At 38.1% G+C, this 25,912-nt stretch overlaps 2 protein-coding genes across 2 annotated transcripts in view; one reads left to right on the top strand and one right to left on the bottom strand.

Annotated features, from left to right (window-relative positions):
• Window positions 1-203, top strand: part of OPRM1 (opioid receptor mu 1) — a 168,215-nt gene extending 168,012 nt beyond the window's left edge. The window contains exon 4 of the mRNA XM_036872214.1: window positions 165-203. Coding sequence (XP_036728109.1) covers window positions 165-203 — 39 coding nt within the window. The remainder of the gene's footprint in view (window positions 1-164) is intronic.
• The window catches only part of IPCEF1 (interaction protein for cytohesin exchange factors 1), a 164,849-nt gene that overhangs the window by 79,223 nt on the left and 59,714 nt on the right, over window positions 1-25,912 (bottom strand). The window contains exons 3-6 of the mRNA XM_036872212.1: window positions 14,617-14,774; window positions 13,605-13,657; window positions 862-901; window positions 63-232 (exon numbers count right to left, since the gene is read on the bottom strand). Coding sequence (XP_036728107.1) covers window positions 63-232; window positions 862-901; window positions 13,605-13,657; window positions 14,617-14,774 — 421 coding nt within the window. The remainder of the gene's footprint in view (window positions 1-62; window positions 233-861; window positions 902-13,604; window positions 13,658-14,616; window positions 14,775-25,912) is intronic.

The raw sequence follows: 25,912 nt of genomic DNA, 5'->3' as shown, positions 1-25,912 counted from the left end.
AATGACCTTTGACCCACCCTTTGTTAACGAGTCCTGGAACAGGAGGGGGACGGAGGACTCACCATTTGATTGCTGTACCAGTAGAGTGATGATCCCTTCAGGACCACCCAGAACTTTTTCCATTTGTTGCCTAGGAAAGTTCCTTTTTCCTTTTTCTTATATAGCCACCCTTGGCAGTCAGCATGCCCCAGGTCTTTACATGATATCCTCCTCCGACTCATGGTGAAAAAACCTGCAACAATTATGCGAAAAGGTAGGTAACATCGTACCCTGATGTATGTGACAGACTGAAAGGTAACTGTTCGCTGTTTACCTCCAGGAAGTTGGATTTTTGTACCAAGATTTATGCAAAGCAAATGCAAAAAGAAAGTAATTTATCGATTTTATTTTTAACCATTCATTTGGTGCTTAGAAGGTACAAGATATGATCAAAGAAACAGTGAGACTCACATGCAAGTGTTAGTCTCAGAATATTCTTCAATGGAATAAGCTGAAAACATGAAAATCATGAGTCTGGCAGGCACGTCACTGCACTAACACAGCTCGTTTCAACAATAATAGCAGTAGTTATGCAAGAGATGCAAAAGGGTTAATGCCCACCTAGAAACACGGCCACTGGCCACTTCCCCGACTCAGTGCCAGTCTTTCTAAGCTCTGTTGACATACCACGGGGGATTAATCCAAATGAACAGCATGCCGTCATTTCTTAAAATCGATCCAAAAGAACCCCAAATTAATCTGCCATCCACCTTCTGATATTAGCATTAAGACAGACAAAAATCAGATCCTAAAGAAGGCATCCAGGAGAAAAGGACACTCTCACACACACAAACGGGATAAAGAAACAAAAGATCTAATTACCTTCAGTTTTCTTTCTCTGCTTCTGACGCAAGGGAACCTGCTGGAAATGCAGGAAGGAAAGAAAAGAGGAAATTTCTGATTGTGTTGTAACATTTGTAACGAGAGAAGGAGGGAGGAGGTGGCAGTATGTATGAGCAGGATGGAAGCTAAAAAAAAAACTCTCCAGGCAGAGCTAAAGGGGAGCTACTAGCTGAGGCACGAAATGTGCTAATTAGAATCAATAGACATGGAGCTGCACCTGAAAAAAATACCTAACAGCGTTTATCACTAATGTTTCCTGTTTCCACCCACAGGCATCTTTCTCACTACCGCTTTAGTTATGAAAGGACACCGTTCACTCAAGTTCTTAAAAATAATAAAAATATTTCCCTTTTTATTTTTTTGTGAGAGAAGACAAAATTATGTTGTGCTTCTTTTTGTGCCATTTCTAAATAACAGCAATTATTTAAATAAACCTGCAAGATAACCATTGCAATGTCGCAATACTACAGGTTCACATCAGATTGTTAAATTCATGGTCCTGCTAACACCATGGGGTTGCATCTAAGCCACATGAAGTAAACATCCCAGAAAAAAGAAGTTCCACAACCTCTTTTGGTGAGATCTAAGTACCTATCAACCCTCCTTGTCAGGAAATTCTTATTTACATCTAGATTTAAATTACATATTGCCTTAAGTATCTCTGAATGTTTCTCGTATGTTTTATGGAAGATAAATTAATTGCCAATTTCTATTTGACACTAGCTCTTCAAATATTCAAATCAGACAAAAGACAATCTGAAATACATGTTTTTCACAATACATTTTAAACAATTCATGTAAAATCATCAGACTATCAGCCAAAATAGAAAACAAAAAAAAAATGCTTTCAACGGCTCTGTGTGTGTGTGTATGTGTGTGTGTGTGTGTGTGTGTGTGTGTGTGTGCAGAGAGAGAAACATTTTAAATTAAAGGAGTTTCATTTTTTCCTCCACAATATCTAAACCAAATTTAGTGAAGTTTAATTGACTTAATCTTTTCTGGTAACAAGTGGAGAATTTGAAAAAAAGTGTACATAATTGAAAAGCAGTTCTAAAAATTGGTATGCAATCTTATTACAAGATTTTATAATGTTATTTTAGATGCACCTGGCTAGTATTCTCCATATCTAACTAATGATCTAATAGCTACAATGGTTCTACGATATGTTTGAAGAGAGAATACGACAGAGTGGAAATAAAATGGGATTTTATAATCCAGAGGCCTGAAATCAACTCACGGTTGTCATACGTAGTAGCTGTGTTACTCAGGGAAAAATCAGTTTATTACTCGAAACCAACTTCCTCATTCGTAAAATCAATATATTTATAATAATTCCAATCCTGTAGGTCTCAAAAATATTTAACAAGATTGTACCTGAAAATGCACTAAAAACTAAAAATACTTTATGTGACTATGTACTAGAATACATGATTATAGATATAAACAAGTACTTCATATCTAATAAACAAAAATTTCTAGTAATTTTCAAGATAGGTAGGATTTGTATTTTCTTCAGCAACAATGATAAAGTTAAAGTGCTTAAATTATATTTCCTGGGAAATCCCATACGGACTTTTTATTTTACAAAGGTTAGAATAAAATTTTATTCCTGAAGAAATTAACCATCCTTGTGAAAAAAGACATGACAAAGGCAATAATTGCTCTAAACTTTAGTCAAGAGTAGACATGCTAGAGTCATGACACACAACTAAAATTTAGGCATTTTTGACCAAGTTCTAGTCTCAGCTCCGCTTCATAAGATATCTCCCACACTGACCTGCAATCTTGGTCTAAAATTCCCACCATTCCCTCATATGGTCTCCTGGAATCTTTTCTATAGGCAATTATCTGAGGTCAGCAAAACCTATTAACAAAATATATTAGCCCAAATATCTTATTTGCATAATGTATACCATTTGGATAGCTAGAACTTAGCTGAGAGCCAGGACTAAGGGTGAAGAAGAGAGTAAGTCAATTTAGATAGTGCGAACACTTTTAGAAAATCTGGGCTCCAGGAGACCCCAGGAAGCACTCAAGACAAACTAAGAACAAGGGGAATAGGGAGAAAAGGGAGTTGTAGACAGAGGCATTCCTAGAACGTTCTGGCCCCATCTGAACAAGGTAAATCACATTAGCTTATACAAAAAGAGCAGCTCTGAAAAGAAGAGAGAGAGGAAGTAGGAGAGGACAGCTGTAGGATCTGTAAAGGGAAGCATCACCCACTCCAAGCCTCCTGACTGGGAGCCAGTGAATCTCCTCCATCCATCGCTTATGGGCTCCCAGTGCAGCAAGGGCTCTCCAGCTCTACCACCCAACCTTACGGCTGGTTCTAGAGAAAGCCCCCTATCAAACTGTAGGCTCTGTCTCAACTTTGCCCCAAACCAGGCCTCGGTGTATGCTAGATTCTTGCACCTGGGCTGGAAGAGAAGTGGGGCTCTAAGCAGGACAATACCTCCAGCAACGTGAGCACCCAAGACCGAGAGGACTTTATTCAGACTTTTTTAAAGGGGGGCAGGGAGTTTAGTCTCTGAGTCAGCCCTTCTCAGACAGTACTTCTCCTAAGGCAAATTATCGTAAAACCTATATAACTGTTCAAACTGTTTCCCCCAACCAGAAGCAGAACTGCATATTATAGAAATGATAAATTAGAGAGAATTTCAGTTTCACTTGAAATATATGAATTTGAAACCTAAATTGCTTTACATGAAAGAATGAAAACAATCTTGAGAACTTTAGTGAGTTTGAGATACATCTAACCCCTCACAACAGGAAATGGAACCCACGAACTAGTCAGTTTCATAAAGATCTTGCATGTGGTTTATTTCACTAGGTGAGTGACAAAAAGCCAAGCAAGCAGTGTGCATTTTATGAGACAGTTTTTCGATAGGGAATTATAACAATCATAACAAATATCTGAAGCCTAATAAGATATTTTTCTCACACGATTTTCTTCCCATTGGCATGTTGTAGGTAAAACTGAAGAATTACTCTAAATTCTGAATTTGCCCTAACTCGGTTCTAAAACTTGAGAAAATTTTCTCTTTTAAATAAATATTTCCTTTTTATTGAAAAAGCCTATTTTTCTTTTACTTTTTAAGGTGGTTAAAAAAATTCACTTGGTCATTAATCACTCAAAATCACACGTTGTATAAACTTAAAAAGGAACCAGTGTAAAATGTGCTAATGGACCTCCTCTGATATTGAATGATGGCGCTCACAACGAAGATCAGGGCAATTATTATACTGACTTCTAATATATATAGTAATTATTAACTCTTACAGGTACAATTTACCCCCCATGATATACTAAAATTCACCATAAAGTGGTTTGTCATTACATCAAACTTCACAATGGTCCTGGTATTAAGCAAAATTATATAGTGTTATGCTGGTCTTGATTTGTGGCATTTACCCAAGTTCCATGGTGTAAAACCTCACGATTGCCAATTTTACCACTACTTTAAAAAAGCCACAAAAATTCCTAAATATTTTAGATCCAAGCCAGCTCCAGCTGATAAAGCTATTAGGCATGTTTCTCCACAAACACCTTTGCCCCACAAACATCTTTCCTCCTTCCTGGCAAATTGAACTCAACTTTGTAAAGAGAATTTTAAAGCTTTTATATATTAAAATTTTACCTGTAAAAATACATGGAAAACTTGCTTAGTTTTTTTCAGAAGACTAACCACTTTAATATTACTTAATAAGTTAATATGAAAAGGAAATCTCTAATAGTGAAAAATGAAGACAGATAAGAGACTTTATAATAACAATAGACAGTAATTGAAAACAATAACTAAGAAATATATATAAAGCTTATACTCATATAATGTTTGCCATAGGCCAGTCACTGCTCTGAGTCTTTTCATAAATACCTGGATTGAATTCTCACAACATTTATGGCTTAGGTGCTATTATAATGCACATTTTACAGATGAGGAAATTAAAGCAAACGGAGGTTCAGTATTGTGCCCAAAGTCACAAAAGTAAATGGTAAAACACAAATATTTGTTTCAAGAGTAAAATTCACAAAGTAGTAGCCTTTAAGGTATTTGCTTTGGTTGTTGATATTATATAAAGGAGCAGGACAGAAAAGCAAGGACTAGAGTTTGAGGGGAAGCTGGAAGCAATGGCACTTTCTACACAGAAGAGAAATTCGAGAAATATTATAAAAGAAGGACTAGGGCGAAGGGGAAGAAGAGAGAGAGAGGAGAAAAGGAAGGACAACAGGGAGCTGAGGGGGAAGAGGAGGCGGAATTTAGAACATGGAAAGTGAGGGAGAGCAACGTGCCAGGGAAAGAGTTTCTAGCTTAAGCAATGGGATAAATGACATCAATATAGAGAACACGGTCATATATACTGAATTATAATATATTCAGTAATAAACATATTGAGTTTGATGTACATAAGAGGCATCTGATGGAAATAATTAGTATATATAGTACTTAAGGGTTTAAGGATTTGGAGGAAATCTGGAATAAAGACGTAAAATTAGGAATCATCAGTGTACAGAGAGTGGAAGTCTTGAGTTTGGATAAGATAACCCAGATGTGTAGAATGTCAAAGGGTTGAAGTCAGAATCCAAAGGAAGAACAGTATGTTTACACGGAAGCAGCAGGAAAGGTCAAGGAGACTGAGCAGAACGGCAAAGGACAAAAGAAAACCAGGAGAGGCGCTGTCATGGAAGTGAGGGAGAGATTGAAGGGAAGGGTGAGCCCAGACCATTAAATACTACCAGTGTCAAAGAGAAAGAAAAAGTTACTGGAGACCTTGGCAAAACAGTTTCATTGTTGTGTTGGCTGGAAAACAAATTCCAGTGGGTTGGGGAGGAATGGGAATTAAAGAAGTCAACAAAGCACTGAAGACTAGTCTCACCAGAACCTTGATTGAAAAAAGGAGACATGATAGTAACAGGAGGGCCTAGGGCCAAAAGAGAAATTGTCACGTGTTTTTTCAAAACCACACTCCTATGCTTATAATCTCTCCTGCAGTAAATTACAGATACACACTTACTCACTGATAGTGGGATGTGGAAATTGAAAAGCAATTTAACAACATGGTATCAAAAGTCTCAACTCTATCATATTCTAACTCACTGAGCACACATCTCTTTCTTCCTTCTTTTCTTTCTTACTCTTTGATTTTACTTTTAAGGTAATGAAATCTAAATACACTCATGTCTCCCTATGTACAACTTCCCTTTTCCATTTCCCTCTCATTCACCCTAGGTTACACTAAGCTGAATGTGATTTTTATCATTCCCATGCAATTTTAGTATTTATAAGCAACATTCACAATACTATAAATAATAGCATTAATGGAGATAATTTTTAGTATTGTGTTTTTGAGATTTTTTTCCATGTTGAGACAAGTAGTTCTAATTCTAATATAGCATTGTAGTGAATGAAAATGACACAATTTATTTATCCATTCACTTATTGACCCACATTTAATTTACTGTCGTAACACTGTTGCAATTAACAACTTTGTATAACTGCACTGTGCACCTGGACACGTGTTCCTCTGGGCTAGAGTATTTATCTGAGAGTGGATTGCACGGCCATAGGATACGTGCATCTTTAATATTGCAGGTATCCCCAAATTGCTTTCAAAGTGTCCTACTTATAATCCCTCCTGCAATATATAAAACTTTCAGTTCTCTACAACCTGGAATATGTTTTGGTCTTTTCTTTCAAAATTTCAGCAATCTTTCTATCTGTTTCTTTTTTTTTTTTTTTAACTATTCCATTATTTTCTGCTCTTCATTTTCTTTGTCTTAATTTTTAATCTGTTTATCTCCCTGTGCCATACGTGTCCTGCATAAATTTGTCAATTTACTAACACTCTTTTAGAAAGTATCCAACATGGAATGTATGCCATTTACTGAGCTTTCTATTTCAAAGATTATGGTTTCTTTTCCAATACCTCAGTTTTTTCAAAGCCCACTTGCATTTTATACTTTTTCATTTGTGCCTGCTTTTCTTTCAAACTTGTACAAAAGATTCCTTGAGCTTCATACTTAAAATTTTTTGTCAGCCTTTAAAATGTTGTTTTTATGTAAAATAAAGTTATACTTGAATTTTGTATTTGAGAGTCTATCTTTCTTAGCATTTCTCAAATCTGTTTTGGAATTTTAAGTTTGCAGAATTGTGAGTGCAAGGGCCTTATGTTCTCTCCCCCTCCCTCTCTCTCTCAGTCTCTCCCTCCCTCTCTGCTCCCCTTTCCCCCATTACGGCCGCACCTCCCTCCTTATCAGTTTGGACATTGCCTCCACCTGATGTGGAATTGGTCCTACAATCAGGCCCTGACGCCGTCCTGGGAGGTCCTGCCTGTCCAGTTGCTGGTCCGGCTGGTGACTAGGTTTAGCTCCTGATTTGGATATGTGTCCCTATTCCTCCCTTCCTAGGCCCTCAGGTAGCTTGTGGAATTGTGTAACACCAGGCAGTGCTTTAACAACTGTTTTCTCTTTTCATCTTTAGCCCCTTTCACAAGTGAGGGAGCCGCTGTTTACCATTGTCATTGAGAAGTGAACGTAGGGGCTTCCCTGGTGGCGCAGCAGTTAAGAATCCGCCTGCCAATGCAGGGGACACGGGTTCCAGCCCTGGTCCGGGAAGATCCCACATGCCGCAGAACAGCGAAGCCCGTGTGCCACAACTACTGAGCCTGCACTTTAGAGCCCATGAGCCACAACTACTGAGCCCGAGAGCCACAACTACTGAAGCCCGTGCTCCTAGAGCCCATGCTCCACAACAAGGGAAGCCACCGCAATGAGAAGCCCACGCACCGCAAGGAAGAGTAGCCCCCCTTCACTGCAACTAAAGCCCGTGTGCAGCAACCAAGACCCAACACAGCCAGAAATAAATAAATAAATAAAATTTTAAAAAAAGAAGTGACCATAGCTCCCTCATATTTAGGGGAGCGTTTGCCCACCTCCCTAACCTGGACCAGGAGGCAAACTGCTTCCTGCCTCCAGATGAGGTAGGTGCCCAACAGGCCGTAGCTTCAGTCATGTTGCCACTTTTTATTTCTGATCCATGGAGATGATTACTGTGTTTTTGAGCCTAACTGTGCTTTTCCTGCTTTCTATGTTTCACTTTGTCTGTCATTGCTCTGTATTTACAGCAGAGTGGAGTGTCTACATGTGAACCTGCAGGACCATTATTGAATGGAAGCCAGTCACCAGACCACGGTGCCAGAAGTAAATCACAGTTTAAGTGACAAGCGAGTCCCTTCCCACAGTAGCTTCAATATCCCACCAAGACATCTGTCCAATTCCACTCCTGGCACCTTAAACTTTTTTCTATCCTACAGAAATGTCAGGCACTTTAACAACTCCATACTTTTGAATGCTTTATTCTCTTCCCCCATTTTTCATCTGCTTAATGCTTACTCATCCTTTCAGATCGAGGCCAAATGCCACCTCCACCATAAAGCCCTTTCTGACTTTAAAAGGCAGTGAGCTCTTATAAAAATCTTACATTCACTCAGTGTTATTTATTTGTAGTCACTGTAGCAATTGATTTATATTATTTCCCGAAGATCTTCATGGTAGGTACTATTTTTACCTTCCTTTTCACAAATGAGGAACTTCATCTCAGTGTGCTTAAGTAACTTCCCCTCAGATCACACATAGCTAGTAGCAGAGCCAAGACTAGGACCCAGGCCAGTCAGACTCCTAAGCCTATTGTTTAACTCAGTGTTACTACTTCTTCTGTGTTTTATATTCCAAAATGCTTTGCTGATGCCTCTTAAATGGATATTATAATCTATCTCTTTATATATCTGAGTGGTACATACATGGTAGTAACACAATCCATCTAATGGTCCAACCCTCTATCCCACACAGCTACTCAATCACTTCCCCTGTTAATGTTGCTTCTTAAAGTTTACAAATCTCTTTCATCAGCTCTGTAGTTGAATGATGACTCTGCTTAGAGTCAATGATTGGCCAAGAATTCAAGATAGAATTGATGTTCTTGAACACGTCATGACTTCAAAACCTAGCACCTAGAGTGATGCCTGACACATAGGAAGCATTCAATAAATATTTACCAAAAGATTAACTGGGTCTTGTATCAAATGTTACTTCCTATAATGCCTTAATAATAGTGCCTGGTACAAGTGGAGATTTAACAAATATCTTGAAAGCCATCTCTATTGTTTGATTACTCAGAGCTGAAAAATACCTCTGCTAACATCAGCAGAGAAAAGCAACATAAAAGTTGCTCCAACATCTTTCTCCCCCCAGAGAGGCACATACATAGAGAAAAGCCCCTGGGATCAATTGACACTAAGTTTGAACCCACCTGGAGAGATGACCCTTGGCATTTCCTTGAAGGTAAAATACTATTTCCTCAAAAACCACAGTAGCTTTCTCCAGCATCCTGTTTTAACCATATCCACCAAATACTAAGAATCAGGAACCCAAGAAATAGGAAGACATGGGGTGGAGGAGAGGCGCTGGGAGGAGGGACACAAGCTTTCCAGTGGTAGCTAACAAGCCCTCACCCAGTCTGTTCCCCAGATAGCTGTCATGCACTTCTCCACTCGAAGTCCTACTTGGGACTGAAAATATGCAAAACAGTCTCCTGCGTCCAAGGCAGCATTGGCACAGCCAATTCAACATAGAGTTCTGTTGATGGAGCCTAAAAAAACAAGCTGCCAACATTTCAGCTCTTTCTAGTTGATCAAAAAGTTGGAAAATAGTTTCCTCACTTCATCCCTGAATATCACCACATCCCTGAGACACACACCATGAGCACAGGGATGGAGTGGGGGGCAGAGCAGGTTCCCATGGGGGCTGGAATCATATCTGGGCTGCTCACAGCACACAGTACACATAAAGACCAGGCAATACATGTTCTGTGAACAATGCATGCAGAGCTCTCTTGTGAAGCAAAGGCATCAGGGACCAGTCTGCTGTTAGATCACCACACAGATGACAGTCCAGGCAACAGCAGATAACCCAATGACCACGGTGCCAGAAGTAAATGTCCATTCACATTCAGTGAGCTTGTCCTCATCAGCAGAAAAATTGAGCAATGTGACCATGATTTATACGCAGAGACTTTTGTTTCAGGAAAAGGTTTTCACTTGACATTTTTTCCAGACAATATTTACTGAAGGAAATTTACTTAAAACAGTTTTTGAGAAAACACTGTCATAAAGTTTTGATCTAAGATAATTCTGACATTTCTTCCTCACTAGAGCAATCCCTGAAAGGAATCCCTGAAAGCTTTAGGTAAAAGAATTGTGTCCAATGGTAAAAGAGGTGATGTGTCACATTCCCTCTGAGACTCGGCGTCATTAAATTAAGGCTGTTTTCCTTCTTTAGCTAGAATGTTGTTACTAAAATCTGAGACCAGAGAAGTTTCTTAACCAAGCCTTAAGATTCACATGCTGGTCGTTATTATTTATTTATCTATCTCTATCTATTTATTTTAATAAGAAACTAATCATAAAAGAAAACTAAGCCATACTGATTTGGTGCACAATGCTTAATCGCCGCAGTATAATGTACGGAAAGCCTTACAAACATCAAGAACTACACAAATGGATGTTTAGCGATTGTACCAAATTTAATCATTTATGTTAAAAATTTCCCAAAAAAGCTATGATCCGGATCCTACCGGTGATTATACTAGTGCTTTCTTTCAGGGCACAATTTGGTAAATTATGGCTTTTGTTTATTCAACCACCACTTACTGCACAACTACTAAGTGCCAAGGACCAGAGATTCAATGGCAAGCAAGTTCTAACACAGCTTCCAGTGAAACACAGACGAAAGAGAGCTGAACAAGGATAATGAGGTCTGCACACCATTACAGTGCTTACCTAGAACCGGGGAGTCACGGCAGGCCCTCCAGATAAAGACCTGCGCCTGAGAGGATGTGATACAGAGATGCAGGTACAAGCCAGGAGGCGTTGACCACCAAGCGCAGGTAGGTTTTGGAGGTGGTTACCACATTCAGAGTGGCCAAGCCACGTCATGTAAGTTATGTTTGAAAGTATGAAGTTCATCTGAAAGCCAAGGGAAGCCACTGAACAGATAGAAGCAGGTGGGTGGCAAAATCACATCTGCAGTTAGGAGAACCCACCCTGGCTGTTGTGAGGCAACAGAGAGTAGTCGGGGGTGGGGTAGCTGGAAGCAGGTGCAGAGAGAGGCAAAGAGCCCAGTGAACAGAAGGAAGGGCAAGTGTTGCGTCTGAGAAGACGGAGAAATATTTAGGAGGCAAAACAGACAGAACTTGGTGAGCTAATACTTTTTGATTCTGTGTGAAGCTTTAGCTTTGAAAATTCTGCTCTTTCCCTTCAGAGGAGAGAAAACCAGAGGAAAGAAAAGAATACCATCAGATAACAGCAACTCAGCTTAACAAAAAAAGAACAATGCTTTTTTACTATGCACATAGTAAGACTTCAGATGCTTAGAATCCACTCTCTTGAACAGTTTTATTAGCACCACTTTGCCATCACCCTGCCCCAACCAGGTGGTCGACTCCTCCTCTTCGTGCCCCAGCACTGAGCAGAGAGCTCAGCACATGTAGCTCAATAAATGTTAGTTTAGTGGAAGTGAGGTGTAATTCGGGATGCGATTAGCTCAAATGTGTCACGCCTACCGAAACTACCTAGCATAAAAATAGGTCTCCTGTGCTACATCTTATTTAGAGAACAAATGACAGCAGAAAATTGAACTAATTTTCTGAATGGAAAGATAAAGTAGGTTAACCACTGAAAAGCAGCTGGAAGAAATGCTTAAGAGAGACATTAAGCAGTACTGCCCAGACGCTGATGGCTGTGAGATAAAAATAACAGGTAAATAGACACACAAGGAGAGCTGAGCTGATTGCGTCTAGGAGTGGAGGATGGCTCGTGAAATGAGAAAGACCCATAAATAGACAGAGTTCCCACCAAGAAGAACAGAATCCACTTGTGCCCAGGACCAAGGGGAAGCAGGTTACTTATTACAGCGGTAATAGCTATAGATTGGGGGCTACAGAATGATATGTTAGTCCTTTGGTAATCACATCTGCCATCTTTGTTCCAAAACCCAAGGCTATACTTTTTTTTTTAAGACATGGAGATTTTAACTTGTTTCAAGTCACAATTAAATCTCCAATTCCCACCTACTACAGTGGTTGACACTTGATAAACTCAGGAGAGGTAATCAGTGAGCATTAAATGAATGTCTCAATGAATGAATGAACGAACTTATTCATTTAACATCCTTAGGTGGTCTCGTATTATCTTAATTTCCATTTCCTCTTAAACATATAAGATGAACTCCTTCCAGCTGGAAGACTACATTTTTTCTTCAGAAAAAGTGAAGCAGTGTAATAATTAAACCCTCCATTACCTTTCTCAAGGATCCAACAGTCCTAATTCTTTGTTTTCATATCTTTGTTCCACATAACACATACACATGACACATATGCTTATAATCCCATGCATTTTTTTCTTTTAAAATTTTTCATAAACTTTGGATATTCTGAACCTGAGTCTCCCTGACTCTATCTTTACAGATCTGTGACATCCATTTGCTTTTGCCCTTGACCATAAGACCCTCCTTTAACACCCTGTACAAACACCTTTATATCTAATCCTAGCAAAAATCTTCCATTGCAGCCACATTTATTCTCTTAGTTGTTCTTCTTTATCTTCACTGTGATTATTCACATTTCTATCATCAAACACACACATCCATTCATGTCCAAAGAATCACACTTTCTTCTTTCTGCAAGTTTTAGATAGCGAATTTCCTAGCTTGCCTAAGTGACTGTAATTTGCGTTTTCATTTTTAGTTTTCTGCAGTCCTGTCTCCCGAAGTGTCCACCATTTTTCATCACTAGCAAGCTTTCCCTCCTCATTTAGACGTAGCATCAGAATTAAAGTGCTCTCATTGCCTTCTCTCTCTCTGGAATATGAAATTGTTAACAAGCAGAGAATTACTATGCTGTCCTGCTTTTTAGTAAGGTGGCCCTTCCAGGAGCTGTCTGACTGCCTCCATTTCTCCATCATTATTGTTACAACCTGCCTTGACATCCATTTCCTAATGTGCATCAGGAAACCATTGTCCAGGTTCCCTATTTGGCAGGAAGTCTATACTGTATTTTCTCAACGCTCCACTTCTGATTCTGCTTTTGGCTGTGCTCCAAAAACTCTGTCCTATGCGTCCATCATGAAGTCATTAGATTTGCCAAAAAATGGACACTATCCAATCCCACACTATCCTACATCCCCTTCTATTTGAAGTGTCATGTTACTGATACCAACTTCTCTAATTTCCCTGCATAAGTTGCCTCATCTAATAGAGGAAATTTGCTCAATTGACTTACCTAGTTTAGGCAAATTTATGGCTATAAAATTATTTTTAGAAGAACCTACAATTTCACCGTAATAATTAGCAGACTTATTCCCATAGAAGTTGCATGAGAGGTTACACTATAACATAGTTAATTTAAAATGGAGATAATTTATGTACAGTATGTTAAAATCATGGTTATGTTTCTTGCTCTTTAAAAGTAAATAGCTAGGAGTCTTAAACAAATGCTTGGTGATCACAAGAAACCCTCAGACTCTAACAAGAGGATCATTTAATTCCATTGTGACTAATGAAATGGAGGATAATAAATAGCTAGCCAAACTTAAAATCGACCTAATTTTTTACTCATTCATCAAACTGACAATTAATATCTAAAGTCTGAAGTATTCCAAAGGGTACTTACAAGATCACTGCCATCAGTAGCCATGTATGATGCCAAATTGATAGAAACAAAAACTAGAAGAAAAGAAGGATTTTCAGTTAAATGTAGGATTAAATTGTTCATAAAAGCGTATATCTCTTTGACGGGGAAAAAGGGCATTTCTATTTTGATTGATGAATTTCACAATAAAAGTGATTCATTACATGGCCCTTTAATCCAGAATAAGCCAACTGTTAAAAACTGAGTTCATAAAATAAGCCAGAATTTCATCTGCACATTTGTCAGTATATTTTTCAAGTCTACAGCAAGATGTATCTATTTTTTATCTACTTAATATTGTGTAATACATAAACGTATATCTTTGAAAAGTGAAAATATTTTCATCTTCATGATGAACAACATAATGTAAGGTGCAGAAATATTTGATCCATTACTATTATTCTGATTGCATTAATTTAACAATTTCAAAAATGTAACTAATCCCTCTGCCTCAGAAGTCCCAACTTTAATATAAAGATGAACCCCTTTTGATGTATTGAACTTTGTAGTGGATTACCTGAAAAACAAGACACTCTGGTTTCAAGAAAAGGAGATGAAAACAAAAAGAAAAAAAATCTCATATCTTTAGACTTTGACAAGTGAGAAACTTGGTAAACATCCACAAGCCACTGAAACTCTCCCCAAAGCAAAGAGCCTTTCACCTCTTCCCAGTGACACCATAAATGCAGATCCATACCCCATGTGACTTTATTTCTTATACCAATGGTTCCCAAGTTCTGAAAAACGTATACCACTTTTTATGTCAAAAATGCCATATTTATATTACATAAATATGAATAAAACATTTATTTGTAAAATGCCAAAGAGAAAAACCACAATAAAAAAGACCGACCAATTTAATGACTTAATTTTTAAACTACTTGTTTAAAAAATACACTAAAATATAAATAGAAAATCAAATCACAAGCTGATGAAAATATCTGCAATATACATTTAATACATGAGAATCATAACATAAAGAGTCCATACTCACCAATAAGAAAATAATAAGCAGACTGGGAGATGAAGATGGTGAAGTAGAAGGACGTGGAGCTCACCTCCTCCCACAGATACATCAAAACTACATCACATGTGGAGCAGTTCTCACAGAACACCCACTGAGTGCTGGCTGAAGGTCTCATACAGCCACAGCTGCAAGAAAGACCACCACATAACTGGGTAGGATGAAAGGGGGAGAAAAGGAAGCAGGACGGGACCTGTACCCCTGGAGGGAGCTGTGAAAAGTTCCCTCACCCTGGGAACCCCCTTCACCGGCTGGGAGATCAGCCAGGTCAGATAGGAAGCTTCAGGTGAGCGCAGAGGTGAGTGCAGCAACAAGCTTGTAGAAGGCAGGACAAAGAGAGACCTGCACAGAAGGTCCTGGCCACCTCACCGCATGCCCCAGCCCAAAGCACATACCTGCTGGAGCGCTCGCCGGTGGCAGCTGGGTTCTGATACTTGGGCTTCAGCAGACAAACCCAGGGAGAAGATTCAGTTTGGCCGTGCAGAGACAGCCCCAAAGTCCTCGAGAGTGGTCCAGGCCACAACTGGTGGTGTGTGAGGACAAATAGGATCCCTATTGTCACTGCGAGTGCAAAGGGAGGGGCATGGCCCTGTCACAGCAGCCTCATCCTCAGCCTGCTCGCAGAGGGTGCAGCCCCAACCCTACAAGCTCTGGGCGCACACACACACCTGCAGGTTGCCCACACACAGAAGTGGGGCTGAAGTCTGAACTGATTCCTGGTGGGTGCGTGACTTCCACGGATTTACGCCACTGGCAGATTTGTGAGCACAGCGCCTGAGGGACTTGCAGCCTGATTGCTAGCTTTTCCTCTGCTGAGATGGGGCAGAGGGTAGTTTCAACAGTGTACTTTGTGAGCACGCACAATGGTGACAGGCAACATCACAGAGCACACGTCTCAGTGGACGGCTCCTGCGGAGGAATACCCAGTGGCTCCTTTCCCAGTGAGAGTGCGCCAGTCCCACCTACCTCACACCACAGCTTAGAACCAGACCTGAGGGCTTCTATTCCAATAACTGGGGAGCAGGCCCTGCCCCCGACAGGGCTATGACAACCATGGAGCAAAGAGGAGACCCCTCCAACATCCAGTGCAGGCTTTGGCCTCCACAACATCAATCACACCCCCTATCAAGGGGATAATGGCCAGCACACACTGAGGAAAGATGTGGCAGGCATCCATACCGAAAACAGCCCTCGCACGAACAATATTAGACTCACACAGGACGCTCCCGAATAAAAACAGCCCTTCAAGACCACAATAGATAACTGCTTCTCCTAAATTAATAGAGTCAGAGAAATATAAGTAAAATGAAGGAGAAACCATTCCCAATTAAAAGAAGAGAAATCCCCTGAAAGAACAAACAATGAGACAGACCTCTCCAGTTTACTAGACCCCAAGTTCAAAAAGGAAGTAATAAAAATCCTGAAGAAATTAAGAAAGACTATGGCTAGAAGTATGGATCACTGTAATGAGGAAATAGAAACTATAAAGAGGACAATTAAAATTAGACCACTCAATTGCCAAGATGAAAACTGAACTAAGTGCAATAAATAGCAAACTAAATAATGCAGAAGAGAGAAGAAGTGATCTGGAAGATAGAATAATGGAAATCACTCAATCAGAATAGCAGACAGAAAGAAAAATGAAAAAAATGAAAGCAACATGAGACCTATGGGATAATATAAAGCATGCCACAGGAAGATCAGCTCGGTGCTTTGTGACCACTTAGAGGGCTGGGATAGGGAGGGTGGGAGCGAGACGCAAGAGGGAGGAGATATGGGGATATAGGTATATGTATAGCTGATTCACTTTGTTATAAAGCAGAAACTAACACACCAATGTAAAGCAATTATACTCCAATAAAGATGTTAAAAAAAAAAAAAGCATGCCAATCTACACATAACAGGGATCCAAGACGGAGAAAAAAGAGAAAAGGGGACCAAAAAAGTATTTGAAGAAATTATGGCTGAAAACTTCCAAAACCTAAAGAAGGAAACATATCCAGGTACAGGAAACACAGAAATGAAATGAACTGTCAGGAAAAAAAAAAAAAAAAAAAAACCTCTTTTAAAACCATGTCAAAAAAAAAAAAATACCTAAGAATAAACTTGACCAAGGAGGTGAAAGACTTATACGCTGAGAACTATAAAACACTGATAAAGGAAATTGAAGATGATTCAAAGAAAAGGAAAGATACCCCATGCTCTTGGATTGGAAGAATTAATATTTTTAAAATGACCATATTACCCAAAGCAATCTACAGATTTAATGCAATGCACCCTATCAGATTACCCATGACATTTTTCACAGAACTAGAACAAATAATCCTAAAATTTATATGGAACCGCAAAAGACCCAGAATTGCTAAAGCAATCCTGAGGAAAAAGAAGAAACCTAGAGGCATGACACTCCCAGACTTCAGACAACACTACAAAACTACAGTAATCAAAATAGCATGGTATTAGGACAAAACAGACATATGGATCAATGAAACAGAATAGAGAGCCCAGAAATAAACCCACACACCTATGGTCAATTAATCTTCGACAAAGGAAGCAAGAACATACAATGGAGAAAAGACAATCTCTTCAGCAAGTGTTGTTGGGAAAGCTGGACAGCTGCATGTAAATCAATGAAGTTAGAACACTCCCTCACAACACACAAAAATAATGCAAAATGACTTAAAGACTTAAATATAAGACAGAACACCTTAAAACTCCTAGAAGAGAACATAGGCAGAACATTCTCCATCATAAATTGTAGCAATGTTTTCTTAGGTCAGTCTCCCAAGACAAAAGAAATAAAAGTAAAAATAAACAAATGGGCCTAATCAAACTTAAAACCTTCTGCACAGCAAAGGAAATCATAAACAAAACAAAAAGACAACCTACAGAATAGGAGAAAATATTTGCAAACAATGCAACCAACAGGGATTAATTTCCAAAACATACAAATAGCTCATACAGCTCAATATGAAAAAAAAAAAAAAGGAACAACCCAATCAAAAAATGGGCAGAAGACCTAAATAGACATTTCTCCAAAGAAAACATCCAAATGGTCAACAGGCACATGAAAAATGCTCAACATCACTAATTATTAGAGAAATGCAAATCAAAACTACAAAGTGGTAACACCTCACACAAGTCAGAGTGGCCATCATCAAAAAGTCTACAAATAACAAATGCTGGAGTGGGCATGGAGAAAAGAGAACCCTCCTACACTGTTGGTGGGAATGTAAATTGGTGAAGCCATTATGGAGAACAGTATGGAGGTTCCTTGAAAAGCTAAAAATAGTTATCATATGATCCAACAATCCCACTTCTGGGCCTACATCCAGAAAAGACAAAAACTCTAACTCGAAAATATACATGCACCCTAATGTTCACAGCAGCACTATTTACAATAGCCAAGACACGGAAGCAACCTAAGTGTCCCTTGACAGATGAGTGAATAAAGAAGTTGTGGTACATATATAATGGAGTATTACTCAGCAATAAAAAAGAATAAAATAATGGTATTTGCAGCAACATGGATGGACCTAGAGATACCATACTAAGTGAAGTAACTCAGACAGAGAAAGACAAATACCTTATTCTTTCAGTTATACATGGAATCTAAAAAATGATACAAATGAACTTATTTACAAAACGGAAACAGACTCACAGATAGAAAACAAAATTACAATTGTCAAAGGGGAAAGTGAGGGGGAGGGATAATTAGGAGCTTGGTATTAACAGATACACACTACTATATATAAAACAGATAAACAACAAGGTCCTACTGTATAGCATAGGGAACTATATTCAATACCTTATAATAACCTACAATGGAAAAGAATCTGAAAAACTATATATACATATGTGTATATACATATATATGCATAACTGTACCACTTTTCTGTACACCAGAAACTAACACAACATTGTAAATCAAATATACTTCAAGAAAAAAACCTAAAAATTAAAAAAATAAAATAGAGAACTAATAAAATAACATGTGAAGGAAAATTCAAAACATAAAAATAAAAATGACTAATGTTTAATCTCATTAGTAATAAAATATGTGCAAAGTAAAACAACAGCCTAATTCCATTTTCATTCTTCAACATTGGCATACACAAAAGAATTGTCAGAAGCCTAGTTTGCTGGAGGTGTGTTGAAAAGAATAATTTGTTGTTGGGATGTCAAATTATTACAGCCTTGCTGGAGGGCAAGATGATGTTGATGACGGTGGTGACAATCTCAATGGCTGCTAACATTTGCTGAATCTTTACTATGTGCCATTAACCATGCTAAGTACTACCATACCAAACATGTGAAGAGTTTTCAATATATTCTTAACGAAAAAGTAGGGGAAAATATGTGCGATTTAACTTCATTCAATTTTTATTATAAAAATGTGGGTTTATATACATACAACTCAAACATCAATGCATTGGGGAAAAAAGTCTGAAGAAATCTACAGCAAAATGTGTATAGTAATTATAAGAGTTGTATTAATAAGTTATTTTTTATTCCCATACCTATTTATTTTCCTACAATAAGTATTTATTTATAAAATGAAGATGTTCAGGTAAAATACTATGAATATTTTTTGATTCTGTATACTAACGTATTTTTATTATCAATCAACTGAGCAAATACATAATAAGTAAAAGCTAGTTTGAATTCAGCAGCGCTTTTAGGTAAAGAAGCTTGCAGAACTTGTAGAAGTTAAAAGCAAAGCTTTGGGGCTTCCCTGGTGGCACAGTGGTTGAGAATCTGCCTGCTAATGCAGGGGACACGGGTTCGAGCCCTGGTCTGGAAAGATCCCACATGCCGCGGAGCAACTAGGCCCGTGAGCCACAACTACTGAGCCTGCGCATCTGGAGCCTGTGCTCCGCAACAAGAGAGGCCATGATAGTGAGAGGCCCGCGCACAGCAATGAAGAGTGGCCCCCGCTTGCCGCAACTAGAGGAAGCCCTCGCACAGAAACGAAGACCCAACACAGCCAAAACAAAACATAAATAAATAATAATTAAAGGTGCTAATAATTAAAAAAAAAAAAAAGCGAAGCTTTGAATTGGTCTGGACTGAACTTAAATCCCAGCTTAAATGCAGTTTACTCTGTAATCTTGGGCAAATAACTGATATTTTGAGACCTCAGGACTCCCATCTGTGAAATGTGGATAAGAATTGTATTTTCTTCTTAGGATCAGATAAGAATTAAATGAGAAAATATCTTTATAAGGCTCACATGGGGCTTAACATAGAACAAATGCTCAATAAATTATTTTATTGTCATAAAACATACTCATTCCCTAAGCAAGCATTTATTAAAGGTCAATTATATATACTCTTTAAATAAGTTGTAAGGGATCACAGTGTAACCTTTCCTGATTCTACCCAGTCGGCTAATTGGCCCCTCCCCTATAATAACATAAATTGATTGCATTTATTAAGCAGTTACTATGTGCCTGGCCAATTGATGATTTCATATATCATGCTATACTATTGTTAGAACCACTTTATGAATAATATACTATTATTAGTCCCATGTCTTAGATAAGGCAATTTAGAGGAGGAAGTTAGTAAATAGGTATTTCCAAATTCAAACCCAGGCTCCAGAGCCTGCTCTCTTAACCACCACAATACTATCCTGGCTTCCTCAAAGTCTCCCACTAACTCCTAATGGCCTTTGTATTGTACCATGATGCTCTGGACAGGTCTCCCTGGTTTGACAATGAGAATGTCAAAGGCAGAGGCCAAGACCCAGTCTTCTTTATGTCCCACGTTCTAGCCCAGTGAGGCACACAGCTTAGACTGTACCCTCAGACAACTTTATTATTTCAGTGGAAACTTAAACCCCTTCACTCAGCCAGCTTTCTAATAGTAAAACAAGCACAGAATTGACAGGAGATGATAGAAGACAAAGGGAAAAATTCACCTCTAATTCTTCTCCTGAGCATTGGGATAGGTAGAAATACACTTGTTCAATCACTGATATTAAACCTTCCTTGGATCTCGAGGAATATTTCCCTTGTACATATTGTACCTCTTTACCACTTGACTATTCTTAAATGCATCCATTCTGTCTATACCCATTGCTACCACCCTAGCAATTGGACCACTTTTGGACCACTGCAGGAACATCCTAGCTGATGTCCTGGCTTTCCTTCTTTCCCAGAGTCATGTTTTTTCAATGCACATCTAACTATTCATCTCTTTCCTTACACTTCTACAATAGCTGTTGAGTCTTGAGATAAAGACCAAAATTATGAAAGGAAGACTTTGTACTACCAGGTCTCTGCTTCCTTCTCCAACCCCAACTTGGATCATTTCCATGTCTCTTTCTTTCCATCTCCCTGACTCACTAGGTATTTTTTAAATTCCTTAAACACGTTTCTACCAATCTCAGAACCTTTGTGCACGCTCTTCAACAGTCACCAGCCAAGATGACTTATACCATCTAATCTTTCAACTCTCAGACCAAATATCATTTAGTCAAGAAAACTTTCCATGATCCTTATTAGAGATCAATCTCCTTTTGTTTGCTCTCATAGTACCTTATCTTTTACTTATAGAAGGTCTCATAGTAGTACAGAATTATTAATTTTGCAATTAGTTCTTTAACATCTGACTCCCACTATAGTATAACTTGTCAAGGGCAGGCACTCTGTCTTACCTTTTCTATCTGTTTACTGCTGTATCCGCAGTCATTAAATAGACATTTGTTGAGCAAATGAATTAAAAATACAAAAAATGAAAGTACTAAACTATAGATGAGTTTCCATAAAGAAAACCTATGAATTACAAATTTTTTCATTTAGTGAAATAGTACTGTCATGAATATCCCATGAGAAATCTTCCCAATCTGCAGAATATGGAAATGAAACTGTGTTGATTGATGTCAAACCTCCCAAATCAAAGAGGAAGTGGGTAGAAATAATATGCAATCACTGGTGTAACGAAGCATAGGTGAAGGGACCTAGGAATGAATGTACCTTTGTGGAGGCTATGTGAGTGTTTACTTAATGATTTTGGAGTTTTGGTACTCTGTTTCCTGAGGTAGTTGACATATATAAAATCTAAAATTTCACCAAAATGATTCAATGATAAATAATATGTAGCTCCAAGATTTGATAAAAATATTTATAAAGCACACCATAAAAGTAACTCATGAGGGCTTCCCTGGTGGCACAGTGGCTGGGAGTCTGCCTGCTGGTGCAGGGGATGTGGGTTCGAGCCCTGGTCTGGGAGGATCCCATATGCCGCGGAGCGGCTGGGCCTGTGGGCCACAACTGCTGGGCCTGCGCGTCTGGAGCCTGTGCTTCGCAACAAGAGAGGCCACGATAGTGAGAGGCCCGCGCACCGCGATGAAGAGTGGCCCCCGCTTGCCGCAGCTAGAGAAAGCCCTAGCACGGAAACGAAGACCCAACATAGCAACCAATCAATCAATCAATAAAAAAAAAAAAGTAACTCATGAAAAATAATAATAATGCTGGCAAAAGTGCTTCGGAAGTAATAATTTTTCCATTTTCCCAACCTTTCTGAGAATGTCAGTTTGAGCAAGGTGCCCATAAGTGAAAGAGTTAAAGGAAGAAGTAGTAGTTATTTGACATGTCTTGATAAAGAATTTTTGTATAGGTCCCAGGAATTAAAAACATATAAGAGCTTAATGACAGGGTAACAAATAACATTTGTAAATCAAGTTTCCAGTTCTTTGCTTTCAACAAAATTGAAGAAAAATCTACTTTAAGTCTCTTAATCATTAAAAGTAGTTGTTGTGATAAATCACCATAATATTTGGCATATCCTTGGAAGGAGTTCAAAAAGTGCTCCATTCCCATCTATTTATTTATGTGAAAAATAGTTTTAAGTGCTCAGCATACATAAAAAACAATAATAGGATTAAAATTGGTTCTGAACTCTCATTCTAGAAGTAAATAATATTCATGGGTATGAATTCATGGGTACATAATTAGAAGGAAAGCTTCATCTATGTCATTAAACAATGCATTTTCAATAAAAAATATTTACCTCTTGTGGTTATCATCTGTCAAAATGTGTAACATATTCGTATTGTTTGTTATGTACCAATAATAATTATAATAATAACTCATTCCAAATGAAATAATTTATGGCTTAAACAATTATGTCACCTCAAAATTTTAAATTAATTTAATTTTAAATATATATATAGTTGAAATGTATTACAGAATTATCAATAAATTATTATTAATAATTTATTAATTATTATTAATAATTATCAATAAATTTTCAGTAAATTTTCAAGCATAAAAATATTATATAATTGAACAAAAATCTATGGAGTACTGTAATGAAAAAATGAGCTCCGGGGGAAAAAATTAAAAAGAGCTATGTAAAATCTAAAACTTCAAAGATTACTTTAAAAAAATAACAAGACATGTCAGATTTCAGTTTATATTGCATAAGTTATATTTAAAGAGAAATATTACCTTTTTCGCTATCAAGATTTATAATATGCCAGAAATTATATCTTTCGCAACTATTTAAACATACGATAAAAACTCTGAGTGACAATTTAAACTGTGAGGGAGCACATAGGGTTTCCATATTATTTTATGGGTACACAACCAAAAAAAAAAAAAAAAGCTTTAAAACTACTGCACACACATGGATTATGGTCAAACAGATTTCACTCTGCCACTTGCTAAATGTGGAAACTTAGGAAAATCACTTAATTTCTATAAATAGTAAGAGCTTCATCTCTTAAACAGAAATGATAATAACCAGCTGATAGGGTTTTTGTGAGAATTAAGTGAAATCTCATATGGGAAACACGTGGATGCTCAAAAAGAGGTAGCAATTACCTAGAATGGGAGCAATTACCTAGAAACAGCTTTGTTATAGAAAACTATTCTTCCTAATGGACTCAGCACACAACTGAAGGGTCTAAGCCAGTGTGACAGCAGTTTTCATCAAATAAAATAGCGTTCACACTTGGAGGTGGATTAAACTCCCTAACCTACTCTCCTAGAGACATTTTTGATACCGTATTTCAGAGTTTAAGGGAATAGTTTTCTCAGTCATATTTGAGACAGTTACCTTCTTTAAAGAACAATTCCTTAACACACCACAACATGAGACTTAGCCAAAACACCGGGGTTATTAATATTTTTTAAGTTAGTGCAATGACATAAAATGTATTTCTGATAAGCTCTGTAACTGAAAAGTGGAAACACATTTTATTATCAAATGCATAATAAAGCTAATTTCAAAGAAGAGATTTTTCCTTAATATATACTGGTTGTTATGGACTGAATTTTTGTGTCCCTGAAAAATTTGTATGTTGAAATCTAATTCCCAGTGTGGTAGTATTTGGAGGTGGGGCCTTGGGGAGGTAAATAGGTCATGATGACAGGGGCCCTCATAAATGAGATTAGTGCCCTTTTAAGAAGGGGTCAGAGAGCCAGCTCACTCTTTCCACCATGTGAAGATACAAGAAGAGTTAGCACTCTGCAACCCTGAAGAGGGCTCGTACCAGAACCTGACCATGCTGGCACCATGGTGCCAGTTCCAGCCTCCAGAACTGTGAGAAATGAATTTCTGTTGTTGATAAGCCACCTAGTTTATAGTATTTTGTTATAGAAGCCCAAGCTGACTAAGACACTGGTGAAGAATCAGTCCCTCTCATTTTACACAAACAAAAGTTCATTCTAGCAATTTATTTTAGAAACTGTTTGGTAAATCAGTTAAGTCAGAAATATGGATTCTGGTCCTGTATCATTTTAAAACCAGAAAATAAACCAAGAATATCAATATGCAACAAAGGCACTATTGATAAAGCAGACAGTAGATAGTATAACTGGTATTTTTTTAAAAAACTTTTAAAAAAAAAACTCACTAAAGGCAGTTATAGGTTCAATTGATCCAAAAGTAACAGTCTTGATTATTCCTCAGTGAACATTATAATCTTCGGGATGATGCAGCAAAACAAGTACCATGCCTACTGTTCTAAAGATTTTTTTAAAAGAATACAATTTATTGTGATTTTGAGATAATTTTCCAATTGAAAGAAACTATGGGCTAGGTTTATTCTCTTTTTCATAGAGCCTTAAATGAAAACAACAAAACTGAACAAAAATTTTAAAAACCAACAGATTAATTCACATGCTTATCCTTTAACATTACAGTGTTAGCATTTGACAAGACATTCTCAGAACAGTGAATGGATTTATGGACAATCCATGAGGCAAACAATGTGCATTATCCTTAATCCAAAAACTAGAGCTCTTTGGAGACAGAAAATGCTGGTCATTCTAGAGGCAGAAGTCTCAATCATCAAAAAGCATGGAAAACACGTAACAACAAAGTGTACACTTAACTAACAATGAGAACTGTCTGTAAGCATCTTCTGTTAGGTGACTGTCCATCATAGTGATGCCACAGGAAGCAGGAGAGAAAATTCATCTTTGCTCAGATATAGAAGGACATGAAACAATCCATTAGCTTTGCTACTTAGCAGGAAATCTCTTGTTAAGGCAGAGCAGGACAGAAGGGAGCAAAGTGCAAGATGACCTTCCTGTGAGTACACCTGCAGGGATGTATGGGGTGGGCTGGTCTGGGGTTGTTACTCTGTCCAGGAAATTTATGAAATGGAAATATTTACCCAAATTATTTCAAACTTTTTCCTTTTTAATCTTAGCTCTATTGTCATTCTGTTCCAATCCATCTCCTACATGCTTTAAAAGTCTCATTCTTCCTCTTTCATTTATTTTCTCTTTTTTATCTTTAACTTTTCCACTCATTTCACTGCATTTCTTTTCTGCGGTCTCTCCACTTTGAGGATAATCTGACAGATGGTTTTAAGAGCCATGACTTTTTTAAAACAGAAACTATGATTAAAATTATTTTATTTCAACACCACTGAAATGCCGTGATCCATCATCTGAGGAGAGTGGCAGGCTTCTTCCTTACTCTCCTGCATTCCCACGTAAGCTGTCAGCCCTGACAATCAAGGTTTAGACATAAAAATCCACAAATCTAAAGGGGGGAAAAAAACCTTCTTTCAGCCAACATTGTCAATCTCTATTCCCAAAGGATAATTTTACCAAAGTAACAAGCAGGTGGCAAACTGTAAGCGATCACCAACAATCTGCCTCTTCTACGTCCTGGAAGAACCTGCACCAAACCCAAACGGCTGCTGGACCTGCCCCTTAGGGAGGCACGAAGCTCCCTCGCATCTCTTGAGGCAGGCGTATATGCCCGTGTGCGGCCTCCAGAACCCGAAAGAGTCACAGATTAT

The sequence above is a fragment of the Balaenoptera musculus genome, chromosome 12 (genome assembly GCF_009873245.2).
Source record: "Balaenoptera musculus isolate JJ_BM4_2016_0621 chromosome 12, mBalMus1.pri.v3, whole genome shotgun sequence".
In the NCBI taxonomy this organism is placed as follows: domain Eukaryota; kingdom Metazoa; phylum Chordata; class Mammalia; order Artiodactyla; family Balaenopteridae; genus Balaenoptera; species Balaenoptera musculus.
This window is presented reverse-complemented; position numbering and strand designations above follow the sequence as displayed.